This window comes from Pempheris klunzingeri, chromosome 23 (genome assembly GCF_042242105.1).
Source record: "Pempheris klunzingeri isolate RE-2024b chromosome 23, fPemKlu1.hap1, whole genome shotgun sequence".
Taxonomy (NCBI): domain Eukaryota; kingdom Metazoa; phylum Chordata; class Actinopteri; order Acropomatiformes; family Pempheridae; genus Pempheris; species Pempheris klunzingeri.
Window position 1 is genome coordinate 6,028,665 of NC_092034.1, and position 20,917 is coordinate 6,049,581.

At 42.1% G+C, this 20,917-nt stretch overlaps 3 protein-coding genes across 4 annotated transcripts; 2 read left to right on the forward strand and 1 right to left on the reverse strand.

Moving 5' to 3' along the window:
* The first annotated feature begins 1,611 nt into the window (after window positions 1-1,611).
* Window positions 1,612-10,027, forward strand: faah2b (fatty acid amide hydrolase 2b). The gene is made up of 11 exons (XM_070854295.1): window positions 1,612-1,883; window positions 2,781-2,863; window positions 3,247-3,383; window positions 3,602-3,811; window positions 5,140-5,259; window positions 5,815-5,950; window positions 6,141-6,258; window positions 6,376-6,495; window positions 7,164-7,275; window positions 8,307-8,495; window positions 8,615-10,027. The coding sequence occupies exons 1-11, from the start codon at window positions 1,695-1,697 to the stop codon at window positions 8,788-8,790; spliced, it is 1,590 nt and encodes a 529-aa protein (XP_070710396.1). The 5' UTR covers window positions 1,612-1,694; the 3' UTR covers window positions 8,791-10,027.
* Window positions 10,028-10,326: 299 nt separating this feature from the next.
* nelfa (negative elongation factor complex member A) lies at window positions 10,327-16,085 on the reverse strand. Its single transcript, XM_070854293.1, has 11 exons — window positions 15,820-16,085; window positions 14,104-14,275; window positions 13,789-13,950; window positions 13,469-13,558; window positions 13,078-13,205; window positions 12,848-12,917; window positions 12,648-12,736; window positions 12,422-12,530; window positions 11,990-12,318; window positions 11,748-11,847; window positions 10,327-11,160 (listed from the first exon to the last, which is right to left on the reverse strand). Exons 1-11 carry the CDS (start codon window positions 16,027-16,029, stop codon window positions 10,976-10,978), a joined length of 1,644 nt encoding a protein of 547 aa, XP_070710394.1. The 5' UTR covers window positions 16,030-16,085; the 3' UTR covers window positions 10,327-10,975.
* Window positions 16,086-17,235: 1,150 nt separating this feature from the next.
* nicol1 (NELL2 interacting cell ontogeny regulator 1) lies at window positions 17,236-20,456 on the forward strand. Of its 2 annotated transcripts, none has more exons than XM_070854880.1 (4): window positions 17,236-17,347; window positions 17,552-17,689; window positions 18,650-18,738; window positions 20,235-20,456. In XM_070854880.1, exons 1-4 carry the CDS (start codon window positions 17,245-17,247, stop codon window positions 20,304-20,306), a joined length of 402 nt encoding a protein of 133 aa, XP_070710981.1. In that variant the 5' UTR covers window positions 17,236-17,244; the 3' UTR covers window positions 20,307-20,456. The 2 variants fall into 2 exon arrangements, with proteins under 2 accessions (XP_070710981.1, XP_070710982.1); XM_070854881.1 differs by having other exon boundaries at window positions 17,242-17,347; window positions 17,560-17,689.
* Window positions 20,457-20,917: the final 461 nt, after the last annotated feature.

A 20,917-nucleotide genomic window follows, 5' to 3' on the forward strand; every position in this document is an offset into this window, starting at 1 on the left:
TGTTATGATCATGGTGCATTCATGTGTAAACATCACTTAAATGTTGCTGCTGGTAAAGCTGATTTTAAGTTTGATTACTTAACATCCTGCTGGGCAGTGATGGAAGAAGAACTCAGACCCTTCACTTAAGTAAAAGTAGAAATACATAGTCAAGAAGTACTCAAACACTGCTAAAAGTCCTGAATTCAAAATGTTATTATGTAAAGAATCTGCTTAAAGGATCAAATGTGAAAGTATTTATTACGAATAAAGTTATTTTGTTCTCCTTTTATCACCAACAAATACATGAAAGAGCATTTTAATGCTGTAGTTCATCAGTAGTTATGGATACTACTGGGTAGATTAGAGTACTGCATCATATCTTGTGAAAAATTTAAAAAGTAAGTCGTAACTTTTAGTGTCAAATGAATGTTGTGGAGTAAAAAAGTACAACGTTTGCTCCTGAAATGTATTAGAGGAGAAGAATAAAGTGGAAGAACTCAAGTGCAGTACAAGCACCAGTACAAGCACCTGCTCTTTAATGTAATACTTAGCTTCTTACTATTAGATTTAAATGATCAGATTAGTATTATCTTTTTAAATGGGTTTAACTCTGTTTATTCTCACTTCCTGTCTGTGTGAAGGCAAAACTTAAATGGGTTTAACTTCTAAGATATCTCTGCATCACCAATACAAATACCATCTTAACACAATGGAGCCATTCATGCGGCCACATTAATGGAACATTGACAGGTTGAACTTTACCTTTTATTACCTCGGAGGCTGATGTAGGTCACAAACAAGCTGGCCAGAGTAAGTCACATGCATTCCGGTTGTAATTTTCAAAATAAAACCATTATGATCTATATAGTCTTACTGTTGCATGCAATTTTAGGTTTAGCTATTAAAAGTTCATTCCTGAGCCTGGAAATAGTAGTTTAGCCAATAAATAAATAAACCAAAACCTTATATCAAGGTCTACTTCCTAAGTGTAAATACCAATTCGACAATGTGAAAGTAAAAGTCCTGCATTCAAAATCCTACTTAATTAAAGACACAGATGTGTTATTATTACATTTTATTCCATCATTAGGTTATCTATACTTATGGTTCATTGCCTTGATACTTACCTTAAATACTACTGAGTATCCATCCAGTGAAGTTCTGCTAAACAAAAATGTAATAACGTCTCTTAAATATTTGCTTTTTTTGGTAAAATATGTGAGCGTCAGCAGTGACTTGAATAAACCCATTGAGGAGTTCAGAGGGAAAAAACTGAGGGTACGTGTGTCTAATAAACTGGCGACTGAAAGTACAATAATATATTGTATTTTATCATCTTATCACATTTTTAGTTAAATCTTAATCTGAGAAAAAAATAACTTGTAACTAAAGCTGTTTAATAAATCATGTCGAGTAAAACCAAACAATATTTGGATGACAAGAATAAAGTTGTTTAAAACAGACAAATACAAGTAAAGTACAAATACAGAAGTATAGTTTCTGTTCTACGTGGCCATGTCATGATTTTATTTTGAAGGAAAGCACCAGACTTCCGGTCCCATCCTCATCCTCACTAACCTGCGCTGACTTGATGCATCACCGATATAAACCGCCGCTGTCAGCTCGCAGCTCTTCCGCGGTGTCCGCACTAGAATCGGCCTGCCTGCGGCCGAACCACCGCTGACCTTCCGTCCTCTGTCCGCGGTGGAAACATGGGGCTGAGCCTGCGGGAGAGGGCTCAGGTGTGGCTCTTCAGGGCGCTCATGGGAGTCTTATTCGGCCTCTTTCGGCTCCTGTCCCCTCGGAGACCCTTCGGGACCGGGAGGAGGCTCCCCCCGGTCAGAAACCCGCTGCTGCTCGTTCCTGCGATGCAGCTCGCCAAGAAGATCCGACGGAAGGAGGTGCGTACCCGGTCAGAGCGAGAGACTCCGCCTGGCTGTTTTCAGATTATTATTATTATCATGCAGGATTAGGGAAGTTACACAGGCAGCAGTTATGTGTGGAAACATCTGGCTCATAGTAGACGAGTAAACAGTCCTCAGGGCCAACAGCACCTCTGGTCCACTATCTGATGTGACTCTGTTGATTCTACACGCCCTTCACAGGCCTCCAGAGAGAGACCTGTGGAACAACAGCACACCTGAGCTCTCAGTGTCACAGTAAAATACAGAGAGCTGCTCTTCACTAGTCCTGCAGGGGACACATGGAGTGACTTTAAATGTGGCCCACAGACAATTAAATTATTTTATTTCTTGCTTCATTCAATGACAATTTTATCTTCTGATTTTTTTTTTCTTCATTTTCACATTTTCTGTAACTTTTTATTTATTTTTTTTATCATGCAAAGTTTTTTTATAACTATTAATAAAAAACTTTATAATGAAAGCTTACAGTTTTTATACAGTGGCAGGTGTTTATGATGAAATGTCATAATGACTTTATGATTTTAACTTTTTTTTTTTTTTACGCTGACAGTGATTTTAACTCTCTGTCACTGTTGTGGCCGTTGAATGGAGGGTTTGAGGGAAGAGCATGATTTAAATATAATCTCTATACCCGAGGTCTGCATCTAAGAGTGACCGTCTCTCTTTAGTGTGCAGATCATATGTAAATCCTCTCACATTACCTGTTTTGAGGACAAACCTGTTTCATAATTTACCTGTAGGAAGACACTGTAGTCTCCCCTCTGAGTGTGTGTGTGTGTGTGTGTGTGTGTGTGTGTGTGTGTGTGTGTGTGTGTGTGTGTAACTAATCCAAACATGGACATGTATAAACATGGTCTGAATGTGTGTCTGCAGGTGTCGAGTGTGGAGGTGGTGCAGGTTTACATCGACAGGATCCAGGAAGTGAATCCTCTTGTGAACGCCGTCATCAAAGACAGGCAAGAAAGACTCGCTGCAACAAGTGGTCGATTAATCGTTTACTGGACCGTCAGAAAATGAACTTTGATCATCGATTGATTGTTTTACTCATTTTAAAGCAAATATTTTCTGGTTCTTGAATCTTGAATGTAGAGATTTGATGCATTTCTCTTTGAATATTTTGGTGTTTCAGACAAAACTAGACGTTTTGGAGACGTTACATTGGGCTGTTAGAAATTACAAAATACATTTTTCACTATTTTAGGTGATAAATCAAGAAATAATCCTCAGATTATTGTCAGGTGCAGCCCTGTTGCGCTCCCATGTGTCTGTTATTAGTAATTATTCGTCCTTATGGGTGTTTGGATTGGGTCAAATACTTTACTCCTCGCTCTCCGTCCAGGTTTGATGCTGCCCTCCAGGAGGCGGCCCAGGTGGACAAGCTGATAGAGGAGGAGACCGGAGGGGAGGAGGTCCTGGAGGACCGACTGCCTTTACTGGGAGTCCCACTGTCTGTCAAAGAGTCCTACGCCCTCCAGGGTAACTTCCAGAAATCTGATCTCCTGTCAGTCACTTGAAACCAGTGACCGCTTTACTTTGATTACATACATTAAAAAACCAGCATTTGATACTGGTAACCTGTATCCACACACACACCGTGGAGAAATTTTAACCTCCTGCCTTTCAGAAAAGGTACAGTTGATTTGATTATTTATTTCGTGCTGCAGCTGAGCATCTGACACGTTTCCGTCTTGCAGGCATGCCCCACACCACAGGTTTGCTCTCCAGACGGGGAGTCGTGTCCACCGTCGACGCCCCGCCGGTGGCCCTGCTGAAGAGAGCGGGGGCCATCCCGCTGGGCGTCACCAACACCAGCGAGCTGTGCATGTGGTCCGAGTCCAACAACCACCTCTACGGCATCACCAACAACCCGTACGACCTGGAGAGGATACCAGGGGGGAGCTCGGGTCAGTACGACTTGTGGTTTGAAGGGTGGACTTCTCTGTTAGGCTGAGAGTCCGATGCTGCTGTTGAGCTTTAGAGTGAAGAAGCCTTTATTCAATGCAGCTCATTGTTGGAGTCTGTCTGTGTGTCTGCAGTGCTGTGTAATATGATTATCAGGTGAAACCAGGCCACTGCTCCTGGAGACAGACAAAGAGGCCCTGGCCCTGGTTCCTTAAAGGGGAACTCCACCCATTTCACGCAGTAGAATCTGTTCACAGCTCAAGTCGGTTTATTTATAGAGACCAAAATCACAATTTGCCTTAGGAAGCTACACAATCTGTACAGTGGACCCTCTGTGCTCCTTAGAGCCTCGATTCGGTTAAGAAAAATCCCTTTAACGGGGAAAAAACTGGAAGAAACCTCAGGAAGAGCTACTGAGGACATGCAAGAGATGTTGTGTGTACATAACAGAGCAGCACAATCAGTATAAACAATGACAATGCCACAGAATGTAGATTGTAAAATATATGTGAGTGGATCCAAGAATACACTGAGCAACTTACAGTGCTGCCAAATAGGACCTGAGCCACAAGAGCTCCTCACTACCATGGAGACGGGCCACACACACACACACACACACACACACACACACACACACACACACACACACACACACACACACACACACACACACACACACACACACACACACACTCTTGTCTTTTCATAGTTGTGAGGACACAGTGACGTAATGCTTTCCCTCTTACTCTAACCTTAATCATCGCAACAAACTGCCTGACCACAACCGTAACCTAATTCTAACATTAACCTTAAAACCAAGTCATAACCCTCAATTGACACTTTGCTGTGAGGACATTTTGGCTGGTCCTGACAACTTCAATGATATAAAACCAAAATTTGTTCTCATGACTATACAAAGACACACACACACACACACACACACACACACAGATAGTCAGGTGGCTCATAGGAACAGAAACAATAACAGAGGGTCTGAGAAATTCACTTCATTCTTTACAGGACAAACGAGGACTATAAGTGCTCAGGTTTAGAGATTCATTGGCAGGGTGGTAACTGGTGTGAGGCCTGAACTAAGTGAAGAAAGAGCACTAATTAAAGGTTGAGGATGAGTTTTTACTTTGTATATAAATCTGTTACTGCATACGTTAAAGATGTTGTTATAAAGCCTTTTGAGCTGCCAGAAGAAGACAATGGAAATAAAGAGTGTGTAAAGTTTGAAAAAAAGTGAGCTCCCCAGACCTCTGTGGCCTCAAACAGACCTGTCAGATCCACCAACCTCCTCTCCTCTCCTCTCTGTGTCTCTCCTCAGGTGGGGAGGGCAGTATACTGGGAGCAGCAGGAGCAGTCATCGGCATCGGCTCGGACATCGGCGGCAGCATCCGTATGCCCTGTTTCTTCAACGGAATATTTGGCCATAAAACCACTCCTGGTAAGAGAAACTAAATGTTAAATACATTTTAATGCAGCATGTTCTTATTCAGTGCTCTGTTACTATATCCACTTACCTAAAACATTAATCAAATGACAATGTGAAAACAACATAGAGGGAACTATCACCTGAATCTGCAGCTCCACTCAGTTTTCCAGAGTTTTCCTGTGAGTTTCAGTTCTTTGTTTTGCAGTGAAAAAGCTCTAAAAACTCTGTACATGACCTACATGACCTATGCAGCACAGACAGCAGACAGACACAGTTGGTAACCAGCCAGTGAACATAATGGAGCATTAAGCCAGATATTTCCCTCGGGAGCTCAAAGAGAGTGAATATTTGACTTGCATTCATCAGGTTGACAGATGACTCCAAATTAATTGTAATGTTGCTCTGTAACTGCTGGATGTGCAAATAAGGAATTGTTTGCCAGGTAAACTTACAAGGTGATCAGTGTTGTGTCCACAACTTGTTTCCGCTAACCTCAAGGGCACATACGATCAGTTATTGCAGGTTTAAAGAAAATACCGTAACTGTAACTGTGATGTGTCTCTGCAGGTGTCGTGTCCTCTGAGAACCAGTACCCTCCTTGCTCTGGCAGACAGGAGGAGTACGTCAGCAGTGGCCCCATGTGCCGCTATGCTGAGGACCTGGTGCCGATGCTCAAGATCATGGCAGGACCCAACGCTCACATGTAAGAGCTACTTTAAAACTACATCTTGTAATAGTTCAACAGCTTGTATAGTGAAATGTATTGGGATGCAGTGGACACACACTCAAACCCTCACAGTGTTCGTTGAGATCAAATCAGCACAGTTAAATAAGGGTTTCTGTCTACTCACATTTGACTAATTTGCCGTATTTGCTTACACACGGGTCCACAGGTTGTCCTTAGAGACGAACGTTGACCTGAAGAAGCTGCGGTTCTTCACCGTCCCTCATGACGGCGGCTCTCTAATGGCACATCCCGTCAGCAAAGAGCTGATGGAGATTCAGAGGAAGGTGCGTTAAAATTGGTCAGATAACTATCTTGAGTCTGCAAAAGTGGTAAAACAAGTGCTGGAAAACCAGACATATCAGGTGGGGTTAGAATTAAAATCCCTAACTGTTGTTCTCCAGGTGGTGGAGCGTCTGGAGGCCGACCTCGGAGTGGAAGTCCAAGAGGTGCGCTTCCCTGGGTTCCGCTACGGCTTCCAGATCTGGGACACCTACATGGCTCTGCCGGACAAGGAGGGCAAGGTAGGCCGACCCCATCTGTTTGTGTGGCTATTGGTGCTGACAGTGGGAGTTTATCAGGTTTCCTTCTAGTAGAATGAAGATAAACTGGGAAGGCGGGAGTGAAACAGGCGTCGGCCACTTTTCTGTGAAAGTGAGAGAAAGCAGGCTGAGTCTCAGTCACAGGCCCTATTGTAGTCTGCGGGCCAGAAATGGTTCACTAATCCTGTTCGGGAGCATACCAACCACACACACACACACACACACACACACACACACACACACACACACCCTTCCTTAGTGTGGACTTCCCAATGTTACAGTGTATGCTGTAACTTAAGAATACTAACCTAAAATTAAAAAAATACAGGGGTACACATACACTTCTCTGAGGACTGCACGTACAGAGAAAAATGCACGAGAAGCTCATAAGATAGTGTTAAAGATTAAACAAGGTGGTTCAGAAACCGATGTCTCTGTCTTACATAAAAACAGTGTGTATTTTGAAGTCCTTGTCATGCTTCAGATGTCTTGAGCTGAACGGTGAATATAGACTGTATGAAAAGATGGACGACATGACGGCTCCCCCAATAGTGAGGCCCAAACATCTAGATCGCCCCCCAGCGGCCGGCTGCAGTACGTCATAAAAAAAGAGAAGAAATAACTGTGTTTCAAATGTTTTCCTCCTTTAGCCTCCTTGTGCATTTTCTGAGCTGATGGGGGAGCCAGGACGACCTGTGTGGCCTCTGTGGGAGCTGCTGAAATGGATGCTGGGAAAATCAGAGCATACCATTGCTGCTATCGGTAAGAGGGGGAAAAACATTACTATTTATCTTAACTGGTCATGTATATTGTATTTAGACTGTTATCTGTCTTTAATTGTTAATATTTGACTGTTTTGATAGGTGCATTAAAATGTTCATAGTTTGTAATAAATGAAAATCTTCACTATAATTTATTAAAGAAAAAAGGCATTATGAAGTAAATAATCATTGTGTGAAATATATAAATTAGTCTATTTTTTACAATAACATGGTTTCATAGCATATACTTTTATTTCAGTATAGATATTTTTTATTTTAAAATGATAGTTAGCTGGTTAGGTGATTAGCATGTGCAACCTATAAAACAGCGAAATATATAAAACAAGTCAGTGTACGTTTACTGTGACGTTGTCTCGTTAGCTAACAGGAGATAACTGAGGTGACGGAGCAGCGACGACACTGCTGACATCATGAAATACAAAGTGACATGAACCATAACCATTACAAAAATGAAAAAAAAAAACTCTAAGAAATTATTAAGTCATAGGGTTTCATTAAATTATTTAAAAAATAAAAGCAATACTTTAAAATTTCAGTTTCATTTATATATTTTACATATTATTTAAGTATTTAACTCTTGTTACAGTGTAGTGCAGTATCATACACTAGTGAAAATGAAAAAAACAATGAGCAGATAGTCATTGATGGTTATGAAATCAAACATAACAAAATACAGAGCTTATCCGCAGTCACACAGAATAAGCTGCACTCATTGCATACATTTTTTAAATAATGAGGGGATCAAGCTGTGTTCGCTCCTTAAGTCATCCTGTCTTGTTCTGGTGGATTCAGTCTCACAGCTGCAGCAGCACCAGTTTGCATTTACTGACCTGAGTGTGTGTGTGTGTGTGTGTGTGTGTGTGTGTGTGTGTGTGTGTGTGTGTGTGTGTGTGTGTGTGTGTGTGTGTGTGTGTGTGTGTGTGTGTGTGTGTGTGTGTGTGTGTGTGTGTGTGTGTGTGTGTGTGTGTGTGTGTGTGTGTGTGTGTGTGTGTGTGTGTGTGTCATCTTCAGCTCTGGCCCTCGTCGAGATGACCCACAGCTCCAAACCCTCGGCCTTCCTCATTCAGGAGAAGGAGAAGCTGCAGAAGGAGGTGGACGAGCTGCTGGGGACTGACGGTGTTTTTCTTTACCCCTCACACACCCGAGTGGCTCCCAAACACCACCACCCGCTCTTCAGACCCTTTGACTTCGCCTACACAGGCAAGTCCGGCCGCACGAGTCCCATCCACCGCAGCACAGTTCAGGCTCACAGCTTGGCTTCAAGTCTTACTTTTCTTTCCACATATTAAACCACTTCATCCGCTCTCCTCTACCTCCAGGCATAATCAACATCCTCGGGCTGCCGGTCACCCAGTGCCCTCTGGGTCTGGGTGAGGAAGGTCTGCCCCTGGGGGTGCAGGTCGTTGCTGGGAAGCTGCAGGACCGTCTGACCCTCGAGATGGCGCTCTACCTGGAGAAGACGTTCGGAGGCTGGAGGGTCCCCGGAGACAAATAAGACCACTCCCTCACAGCCGTTGCCAAATCTCCAGAGCGGAGCAGGCTGGACTGAAGATTGTGGTACTCTGTCTACCTTGCTGCTTGCTGTAGTTCACAAAACGATGAGATCGATGAATGTACAAGAGGAAGAGACTGATTTTTGGACTAATGAGTAATCAGCTATTCTAAGAGGTCTAAGATTTTGTTTTTTTATTTCTATCATGAGCATAAGCTTTAAAAAAAAAAAAAGGTTGATTTTTATATTAGTGGAAATATCTTTAATTGAGCATTCACACTATCACACAAAACAAGGCCTTTGTGCTGTTTGTATCTACCTTTTATAGAACTTGGACTAGTTCTTTACTTATGGACCAACTCCTGTAGTTACATGTGTGTTACTAACAGTAGACCAGGTTCACACCCAAACCTGTTTCTTTTAACTGATTACACTTCTGCTCATGGTCCCACTCAGTGGAGCTACACTGACAGTTTGCTGATGTTTGGGTTACCTGAGGCCACATACATTAAAGAATCATAAAGGTGTCATTTGACCTGCATGGTCAGGTGCAAGAGGGATGACGGCAGAGTGTCGGGACCTGTTCAGCCAGAATAATGAAACCTATCTGTGTAGATACTGTGAATGTGTAGGAGATTTAACTAAGGCAGATCATATTTGCATCCGGGTGTCATTAGCATAGCACTATATGCACATGAGTATAAACAGCCACACTGGCTACTTACACCCAGGTTCATGTTGGAAACAATATATTTTGTTTACTGTACCCTGTTTTTTATATCTGTATTTGACTTACGATTTTAATCCAAACCATTATCTTTTACTAAACCAAACAAAGTAGCTTTGCTGCTGTAACTGATAGTAATACAAGAAAACTGAAATATGTTACATTAGTCAATATTGACAGCTGGCATCTTAACCAGTCTGTCACTGCAGCCTCATTCAGCTGAGGAATGTGTTCTTTAAAGTGAACGACCGGACTGGGTGTAAATAGCAGCCCTCTGGCTAACTGCACCCGGGTGCAAATAGACACTCCGTTTAAAAAGTGCTGATGTTATATTGTTGGAGTAATTATTCAATGCGATACAGTAGAAATATTTCAACACAATGACAAAAATGAGCAAAACCTTTGTTGCGTGGTAATGTGAATGTTTCATTATGGCCGTATGTTGATTGTGGTGCCAGTTTTATGCTGCTACTCATTTGTTTTAGTTAATCAATAAAAAGGAATACGTCTGAAGCTTTTCTCTCATTTATAACTTCACTGCTTCTATTAACAAAACACCTTTTTTGCAGCATCTGAAGTCTGTACAAAAACTGGAAACACAGAAACAGCTAGCCCGACTCTGTCCAAACATAACAACCCGCTAGCACCCAATTCTCACCAACGTATGACGAATGTTTAATCTGTACAAAAACTGAAGTTTTACTGGAGGGTGTGTGGGATTATTACTTCAAACCCTCCACAGAAAGGCACACAAGACTAAACAAAAAAAAAAACCTAAATGTGAGTAAGAAGGATGAGAAATGCCCCCTGGAGTCTGTTGTCACTTTATTTTCTTCCCTTCTTTTGAAAAAGGATGAAAAATTATTAAACATCTACCAGAAGGCTCCAAACAGAACTTGACAGCATTGAAAACTATCCACTGCTCATTTTTGGTCACCTCAATGATGACTGCCATTATTGTTCTTTTTTTTTTGTGTGTGTCACAAATCATGATTCTGTTCTGAAAGGTCAAAGATAAGCTGTGAATGTCACATTCATACAGAAAAATACAGACAGCTCGTCTTTTCTTCTTCCGACACGCGACGTGGTTTGTACCAGCTCAGAGTACAAATGCTGAAAGGTGCCTGCCGTGAGAATCGCTCCTGTGCTCAGACTCGTTTAACTCACCCCTCCTGAACACAGCATCATTCAGGAATTGGAGGCGACTTAAAAACAGAAATGATAAAAGGGTAAGGGGGGAAACAACCAAACAAAAAGTACAGAAATATTCTTCAGAGTCCTGCATTTTGGCGGTGCAGGAAAAGGGAGGACCTTTCTCTCCTTGACGACCTCTCACCTGCCCAGTGCTTGATTTGGCCCAAATGTGTATGCAAATACTTGTACGTGTGTAAACATGTTTTTTTTTTTTTTCAGAATTGGATAAGAAATTTTGGATGTGATATTTTGAGCGAGCGAAGCACCTCAGGAGGTATTGGTAATGGGTTTGTATTTCTTGAGGCGGGTCCACTGTCCTGTGGAGTAGTTCATTTCGAAGACTGTGTCCACCAGCATGGTGGTGCTGCCAGTGCCGTCGGCTTTGGGCAGAACCTCCGTGTGCTCGCTCAGCTTGATCTGGATGATGTCCCCCTGCTCCGGGCACGGGTTCTCTGCAGGAGGAAGCAGACATGTTATTATTGGCCCAACCAGGTGGGTGTGCGTGTTTAGTTTAGGAGTCATCAGCAACACTTCCAGTAATTATATGACCGTGTTGTGCAGTAATGTCACTGACTTCATTTAAATTCAATGGATGAACTCCCAAGATACGACATTTGAGGTGGCGAGAAGGAGCAACTCAAGTTGTGTGAGCACTCAAGCAGACCAAGCTGCAAACTTCCAAAGAACAAAAGGTTAAACTCCACGAATTTAGACGTGCATTTCCTAGAAATGTTTTACCAAAGTCTGGTTCTGTTTTCCAGGAAAAACTCCTGTGTTTGCATCCGAGTGTTCACTTACTGGAGAGAAAGTCATCTAATAAAAAGGAAGGAATCTGTCTGTCTGTCTGTGTTTTATTTGCCTACAACATTTAATTTGGATGAATCGGATATTTCTGTGTCTCACTGACAGCATGTGCATCTTTTAGCTTCATGACTACAGTTTTACAATGGCCATATTTATTCTTAATCCTAGTTTAGTGACAAAGGATTTGATTGTAAAACAATTCATTCTGATAGTAATAGTAAGAATGCTCCTGTACCTCTGGATCCAGCCATGAAGCCCAGGATGAGGGCCTTCTCCGGTCTGGTGACCTTGTTGGCCGTCTTGAACATTTCCTGGGCAGCGTACATCTGGTCTCTCTGAGGAGCACAAACAGCATGTGGCAGATCATTTAGCCAGCTGTGGAGAGCTGAGAGCTTCATTACGTAGAACTTATGGACAGATTCATTAGTACTGAAGCCTTCTGCAGCGTTTATGTGACGCTCTCCATCTCCACCTTACCGTGAGTGACAGGTTCTTTTTGGGCTGGGGCTGTGGTGGCGTCGGGGTTGGTGTCGGGGTGGGGGTCTGAGGCGTGCTGGGAGGCTGGGTGGGCGTCTCCGGCTGGCTTGCAGTCGCAGCTGCAGGGGGCCCATTGCTGGCGGGGGTAGAGACCGGCGTGCTGGGGGACGTGGGGGTGGCCGGATTTGCCGTGTTGCCTGCATTGTACATGGGCGTCCTCTGTTTGTACTGGCCTGGTAAGGTGGCGGTGGCGCCAGCGCCCGCTGTTGCCGACTCCTCTGGTTGGCGAGCCGACTGCAGCGTGTCCCGCCCCGAACCACCAGCATTCGCTTATTGAAGAAAAGACAGTCAGACTGACATGATGCTCTGTTGGGGAAGTTTTCTTTGCCTCCTTGAACTAATAAGTGCATGAAAGAACTGAACTGAACAAACCTGGCTGCGCCTCGGAGCTGGGAATGTAAGAGGAGGAGGGAACCATGCTGGGTGTGGCCGGTAGGTAGCTGGTTGACGGCAGGGGATTCTCGTTCAAAGCCCCCAGTTTCTGAAAAACAAAACACAGTCAAGATACAGAAAGAGAAAAGTCAGAGAGAATATAGAGGGAGCAAGTTGAGACAAACAGAAGAAATAAAGAATGTTTGACTGATGTGTCCACTGGTACCTGTGCAGAGACGAGGCCGGCAGCGTAGTCGGGTGTGGTGTTTTCCACCACTGCTTCTTCTTTGGCTGCTTTCTCTCCGGCCTCCGTTTCTACAGCAGAAGAAAACAAAGTAAGCATCAGTATAATCACATTTTCTTGACTAATAATTTCATGCTGTGGCTCTAGAACTTGGACTGATGGGGAGCTGGAAATATATTTACCCAAAGTCTTTCTTCTCCTCTTCGCCTCTCTTCCAGCTCCGACCATATCCAGCTCTGAAATATCTAACAGCTGAAAAGGACAAAAAGGCCGACTGTGAGAAATATTCTGAACTCTACATACAAACTATGTGAGAACTGAATGACACGAAAATACAACAGTGGTGAGTTTGAGGGAAATTATGAATTATGAATAATATTTCATGGTGACATTTGTGGAAATTCGACATTACCTTGACCCCCCTCTCTTTACGCAAGGGTGTCCGTGCTGGGGCAATAGGTGTGCGGTTACTGGGAGGGCTGAACATACTGGGGGCAGTGGGGCTGCGGAATGGGGCCTTGGGAATCCCCTTGAGAGGAGCTGTGATGCAAATATTGATTCATTATTGATACATACATGTTGATATCAGCAACAGTTACAGATCAGAGCAGAAAACATCTGAAAAGTGAAAAGTGATTTTAATGTATGAACTTTTTGACTGATGGAAAAAAAAAACCCAACATGATGATGGAACTTTAATATTAGACTTTGACTGCCAAAATGACAACACCGTGCTCGAACATGAAAGTCAATAAACAATCACTAAGTAAGAGTATGTGTGTGTTTATTAGTCTTCAACTCACTAGTAGTGTCAATCTTTTTGACCAGTCCTCTTCCTTTGGCATGAAAAGGCACTCCGGCTGTCTTTTTCAGCTGTTGGGCTGTCTCTGTGGCTATAACAGAAGACAGAAAAAAGAAAATAATTAACTGAAGCTGAAGCAACTGAAGCAACCCTCTAGGATAGTAAAACTGGATAAATAATCAACAAATACACACATTTTTTATGTAACCAGTTTCTAAGAAGTATAATTATGAAAAAAGCAAGCCACAGAGGATAAAATCTGCACCGACGCTCGTCATAACACTGGTGCAGAGAAAGGCAGCGTGTGTTAGTTGAACTTACACTTCTGTAGCAGCTCTGCTCTGAGGGTTGCACTCTTGGGCTTCCTCTTCAGCTGGAAATGTTTGACGGGGGGTGTGAGGGGTCCCACCAGAGTGGTTAACGCACTCTTGTTCAGGTACTGGCACTCCAGAGGAAGCATGGCAGACGCCTCGCACTCGCTCACTGGGAAGGGGAGGAGGGGAAGACATTAATCAGCAATTAACCACAAGACAGATACTCGTATATCTCTGTCTGCGGCTGCTTTAACCGTCTGCCACATCAGAGGATGTTCAGTGTTGAGAAAATCCAAACTAAACAAAACAAACTGTTCCCTACCTTTCTCCCTGAGCTCTCCAAGAATATCCTGCACGTTTGGATTCTGCTCCTCCAAGTCCAGGTTGAGAGAGCCAGTCTCTGGGAAGGACTTGAGGATGTCTGCAACCATCAGCACCCAGGGCTCTGAATCCACCGTGGCTAGCTGGATGATCTCCGACAGGGCCTCCTTCATCTGGCGAGGGAGGAAGATGGTGTTAGTGAAACCATGTTGGCCTGAATAACTAATTATTATTTAATAGAGTAATGACTAAAAAAGAAAGAGTTGTAAAAGCACACCAGAGCCTACATGAGAAATGCTTACAAAATACAAGACAGACTTTTAAGTGATGGCAAATGTTTTTGGATGAGCAAATTTCTTAACCTTTTGTGCTGCTGGCAAAACAGAAACTAGGGGTGACTTTGAAGGTTAAAATAATGCGTACAGTTTCAAAAGTTTTGACCTTAAACATAATTCAGAGTTTCTGGACAGTATTTTCCACTTTGTTATACAGTTTTTCCACAGTTATAGATAAAACTAACCAACAGTGTATAAGAAGACCTGTAATTATTAATCAACAGAAAATGATTGAATAATGATAATTTGCTGGTTGCAACCACTAAAATGTGAGGATCAGAAGCATGTATGTGTCAGAAGACGTCATTAAGATAACACAGCAGGCGTTCATTCATTTTCTCTGACACGTTACAGAAATAACGATGAATCCAAAAAATAATTTGCAAATTAATCAATAATGGAAACAACCATTACTTGTAGCCCAATTGTTTACTAGTCATTTCTCAAGCAGACATGTCAGACAAACATTTGGTAGTTTGGATGGGTCCAGCTGTTCGGTGGGAAAAGAAACTCCTCGAAAACATAAGGGATTTGAGGATGTCACCGTGGGATCAAGGATGGACATAATGCACACTTTAATAAGTCTTTATTGTAAAAGCCCAAACAATTAATCACTTGACTGAGAAACAAAGTTAGTTGCAGCCCTACTATTATATAGTAATATCTCAGCAATAATGGATTTATAAGTATTCTGTTTCCCTCCAACACTAACATACTGTTAGGATCACCTTACACCGACATCCTGCCACTTTTACTTTTATAAATCTAATAGTCTTCTCCCCCCCACTACTTAGACTATACAACATATTACACTGTCTGTATTTGACAAACCGTCTGAACATGACAGACACAGTGATGACGGCTGTGTAACGTTTAAGGCAGCTAAACGAGTGATATGTCGGGCTGGATGCTGGGACCGCCCTCCAGCTCACTCTCTTAACTTTGCTCTCCAGAGCCCATCCCACCATAATGTCTGTGCCACAGCCGCTAGGCTAATGTTGCCCGCTGTAGCTGGAAAAACACCGCTGAAACACCGCAGTCATCTGTGAACATCGAGATCCTTTGCGTTGCGACTGAATTTTAACGTAATTTCGCTCAAATGTTCTCTAGAAAGTGAGGTAAAACATCCGCTTTGCTAGCCAACGATAATAACTTAAACCGTCGCTAATAGTTGAAGATAGCAAGCTAACGCTAACTGGGTAGATTTAATAACGCGGTTAGACACCTCACAGAAAATCTACAACACCAGCAGGAACAGAGCAGTTTTAATTAAGAGCAACTGCCCGGAGAGTGGGCTCTTTTCTTAGCTGTGCGGCTCAAGTTTATTGCCCGCCTTACCTGACAGGCTAGCAGCTAGCTAACGTTAGCGCACAGCGACCCACCTCGTCAACGGTCCGCCGGGGAAGATGCAGCATCCCGAGCAGCAGCTTCAGCTTCACCGGCGGCGACAGGCTGGAAAAGCACAGCCGTATATTGTCGATTACTGACACGGTGAGCAGAGAGGCGATGCTCGGCGGCGTCCACAGCTCGTCCGTCGATCCCAGTTTGTTGTGAAGCCACAGGCCGGTGTCGCTGTCCTTCATCGACGCCATCTTGGAAAAAGAAGTGTTTTGAGTTCGGGCATTTTAACGGGCTACCTAAGAAAACAGTCAGGACCCCGCCCACAGCGGGGTGGGGGGCATTTATCAACACTGAACCACGGAAACCATGAAGGAAAAAACGGGTGTATTTCACCTTTAATACCATGACTATATGTCCGGTCTGGTCCGTTTTGTTTCTTCTCATGTTGTATGAGTAAAACTGACAGAAAACTGCGTTTATATTTATTTTACTCACTTCTGTGACTGATTATGTACAATACTCTTTGCACAGCACCAACTGGACCACAACCTACTCAATACAAAGCTTGATACCTGACCTGGGACCCCATCATTAACTGTATATGTTATATAAACTTATATATTTACATTTATACAGTCTAACTATGTCAGGTCCAGCTTCAGAGCCCCCCAAACTCGCCAATCAGAGTGCTTCTTTGTTTGGGCCAATCAGAGGGCCTCTTTCTTCCAGCCAATGAGAGTGCTTATCAAATCAAAATCAAATCAAATCAACTTTATTGGCCAAGTTTGAATAGGCAACAAGGAAATTGACTCGGTGAAGCTTGACTGTCTGTACAGTGAGGAAGTAAAGTAGAAATAAACTACAACAGTAGGAAAAGAATACAGGACAGTATAAACAATATATAACTCTTTAACAACAACGGTATGTACAATAGAAGTAGGTGTAGTGCAGAAATTGCAGTGCAAAAAAGTATCTCTATCAGCCAATCAGCGTGCTTCTTTCTTTCTTTTCATCATAACAATCCAAAGTTTTACTGTCTTTATTTACAGTAGGTAAATGGAAATTGACTGAATGCTGTGGGTTTCTGACAAGAACTCCGGCTCCAGGAATACTGCATTGTAAAAATAAATAAATAAAAATACTCTTTTACTGCAGTACAAATAGCAAAGTATTATCAGTAAGTATCAAAAGTAAAATGACCTATTATGTAGAAGTGCAATTTTCTATCATATAAATAGATTATTATTACTCAGGTATTGGCATGTAAGCAGATTTTAATGTGGTACTATTTAAATTTAAAACATATACACAGCACATTCAATCAATTAACTAAAAACCAAAGCTGTTAAATAAATATAGTAAAGTACAGTCTAAAGTCTGTGTATTAATCTGCGCGTTTGTCAAGACTTTTATTTTGAATGTTGTCACCGGAAGTCTTGATTCTGTTTCCCTCAGACCAATTTTAGATGAGCCCCGCGCATGCGCACTCCTTAAATCTACATAAAACAATCCTTGGTGAGCATCTTCCGCTGATCTGGTGTTCTTCCAAATACCATCGACTGATTCACGGTATGTTTACTCACAGTCTGACAAATAAACACTAATTCTTCTGTATTTTTTTAAACACGTACACATTTACCAAAGGAAACTGCAGTATTCTCCAAACAAAGCCCATCGCATTTGGTTATTTCAGTGACTGACGGCCGTGTTGGGCATTTTCCGCTGGTGTATTTCTGCAAACCACACATTTTCTGCAGATTTTCTTTCCTCCAGTTTCACAGGTAGCCGATCACATCATCACTATGGCGTCCAGCGGATATCTGCAGGTAGCGGTGCTCCTCCTGGCGGTCCAGCTCCTGAGTCTCGGTGCTGATGCGGATCAGGAGACTGGGACCGTCATCCCTGCCGAAAGTAGGTGGATTTAAACATGAGATGTGGATTTGTTTCCTGCCTGTTCAGTTTTTAAAGGTTTGATAGGTGGAAATTTGTCTGTTACATTTTGTCATATTTTCATGATGCAATGTCAGCAAGTCCCCACAGAGGTTTCTTAGTGGGTCATCCTAATTGGTGTATACATCACAACATGAAAATGGGCCTGTGCTGCTAATTTAAGACCAGTTTACCAGGTTCAGACAATGTAGAGGACAAAAGGCAAATACATATGCTTTTGTTTTGCAGCCACCGTGGTCATGATTGGATATTTGACCCCTGGGATATCACCTTCGCCTCAGTTATTTTTACTACGGTCAAGATAAAATCAAGAAAATCAAAATAAACAGCTCGTTAAAGCAAGACTATATACATTTTGAAATGATGAATGATCAAATTCTTCTCTTACAAATGAAAAGATGAATTAAAAAGCAATAAAACGCACCCTCACTCAGCTCATTACACTGAAGGGTTTTGCTGCTTCAGTCCTATTTGGTCTGGTATGACCACTAGCTGATAATAATAACAATACTACTACAACTACTACTAATATAATAACAATCTGTATTTATAGAGCACTTTTCTTAACCCATGCCAGCATCTTCACAACAGCAGACCAAAAAAAACAATATCAGATTAGTTATTGGCAAATAGAATAAAACAAAACAAATAAGCACATTTCAGTGTCACCAACTACATGGCAGTTGATAAAATCCAATAAAAATCAAATAAGATTAGGGAGATCAAATAAAAGTTAAATAAAATCGGATCAAATAAAATCTGGATTAAAGGGAAAAGCTTTGCAGTAAAATTATGTTTTAAGAGGAGATTTAAAAGAGGTCATAATGGGCAAAACACAAAACGGATTCAGAGGTTATTTAGATTCCATCGAGGAAACAACCAACGGCATGAATCTCTTTATTTCTGGATTCTTATTTGCAGGTCGCCCGTGTGTGGACTGCCACGCGTTTGAATTCATGCAGAGGGCGCTGCAAGATCTAAAGAAGACGGCTTTCAACCTTGATGCCAGGGTGGGTGAAGTCCGGCAAAATCAGGTGGCGTTCTCGTCAGAAGCGGAGGCCCTGTCTTCTTCCAGCGGACAAAAGGGGGGCCGGAGCGCTGCCATTAACTCTCAGCCTTTAACGGTGCAGACAGATGACAGTTTGAACACTTCAAGGCTGAGAGTTAATCGGAGCGCTCCGGTCCCTTTTGTCCTCTGGAGGTTTGCTGTCCTTGAACTGGAGAACTGCCCTTTAGTAATTAATATTACTTTTTCTTCATCTCCCATGCTGTCAAAGTGATAAATGCTCATGATTCACCAGCTGATGAGTCTTTCATACAACAACCGGCGGGTGACGATGGTGACTTGATGATGATGATGATGGTTGATTTTCTGATGTGCTGTCACTTTACACATTTAAGAAAAGAGAGACTTTACCGGAGAAATTCTCTTGTTACAGACAGAAAAGGTGCAGAAACAAAGTGTCAGTAACAGAAGTAGTGCAAAAAAAAGGGACGTAACAAATATAACAATAAATACAAATGTAAAAATATGAGAAAAAATATATAGATGTGTGTGTTTCTACAGGATATTGCAAGTATCGCAACATTTGTTTTTTAGTTCATTCAACAGAGACAACACAGATCAACACATTGCAACAGGAGTAATATCTATTGGACATCTGGCTGAAGCCCCCGTCTTTAGTTTTTTAACACTTAAGTTGACAGATTTTAGTAATATTTACATAAAAAATAACAAAAAAACAAAAAGAAACAATTTTGGAGAAGTTGCAGTTCCAGGTACAGAAAACTTGTGTCCAAAAATGTCATATAAAACATTATAACAATGAAATATTAAGAAATTATAATAATATCAATAATACAACGTTATAGCTAACCTTGTTAAAAAGAACAAAGCTTAAGATGTCTTTGATTAGATGAAATTAGTGTATTATTGAACCTTATTTGAGGCTCCCTAGTTCTTTACATTTATTATACTGTAGTTAAAGATCAATCATATCGGCTGATGATCTTTCTGTCCAGTCTAATCAACACTTGTGTTAATGAGGTGAATTGTTGCAGTAAGTTCATGAGTTCAGCCAACTATATATAAGTAATGTGAGTGTTACGTTCTTTATTTATATACATCTACATGATCTATCAAATAATACATTAGGCATCATTCTGCTAAAAAGAAATCGTGAGTTGTGAAATCACGTGAGTGTGCGCACGTTCATGATCAGGGATCAGTGAGTGTTTCACCCTCACTGGCTGAGAGACAAAAGAGAGGAAAACCTCACATGTGCTCAGTTGTAGCATCCAGTGGCAGCGACAGATAATGATCTGACTCTTTAAATGTCCTCTACAGGAGAATTCTCTGTAAATAAAAACAGCAAAATGAGTTTTCAGCCGTGAGTGGAGTCTGTAATAACTCCTCACAGGCTGCACGCCGACAGGAAGCTGAAATCACACCCTTGGGCTCCGCTGATGTTTCCAAGCGGTGACGTGCTGTTTTTGTCCGTTGCAGACGGAGACGCTGGTGCTGAGGGCAGAGCGGAGGGCTCTGTGCGACTGTATGCCCACCAACTCGCTGCGCTGAGCTCCGCGCGAGTTCACCTGAGGACGCTTCCACCTGTCGACGCACCGAAAAACAACCCCGATCTAAAACCTCTGCTCGTGCCCAGCAATTCTCCATCTTAACTTATTCACACACAGCAGGCACTTTATTTTCTTTTCTCTCATCTCAGCGTTGAGTTTTGAAATCACACATCGTAAGGCATGTGATCATTTTGCCTTATTTGGGACGACTTTTGTACCACTGATGTTTTACATTGTGAAACACGCCTGTGAAATTAACGTTGCTTCCGTCGTCACAGGATTTGAGTTCTCATCTGTCTCCTCTGAAGCATCAACTATTTCTTTTTGGTACTTTTTTCGTATGTGACTGTATAATGTAGATACAGTAGAATGCATCGCTAAACCTACTCGTCGAATGTGTTGTGTGAGATTAATGTTTACGACGATTACACACATCAAACTGTAGCATCACGTGGAATTTATTTAGCAGCTCACACTATTACACGATATCACTTTTAATTATTTGATTAAATTACCTTCAAATTTCACTGATTGCAGTGAACTGATTTGCAGCCTGGTGTCTTTTACAACAACAAAAAAATGTTGGGTAACTTATTAAAGAAAGTCATTTTT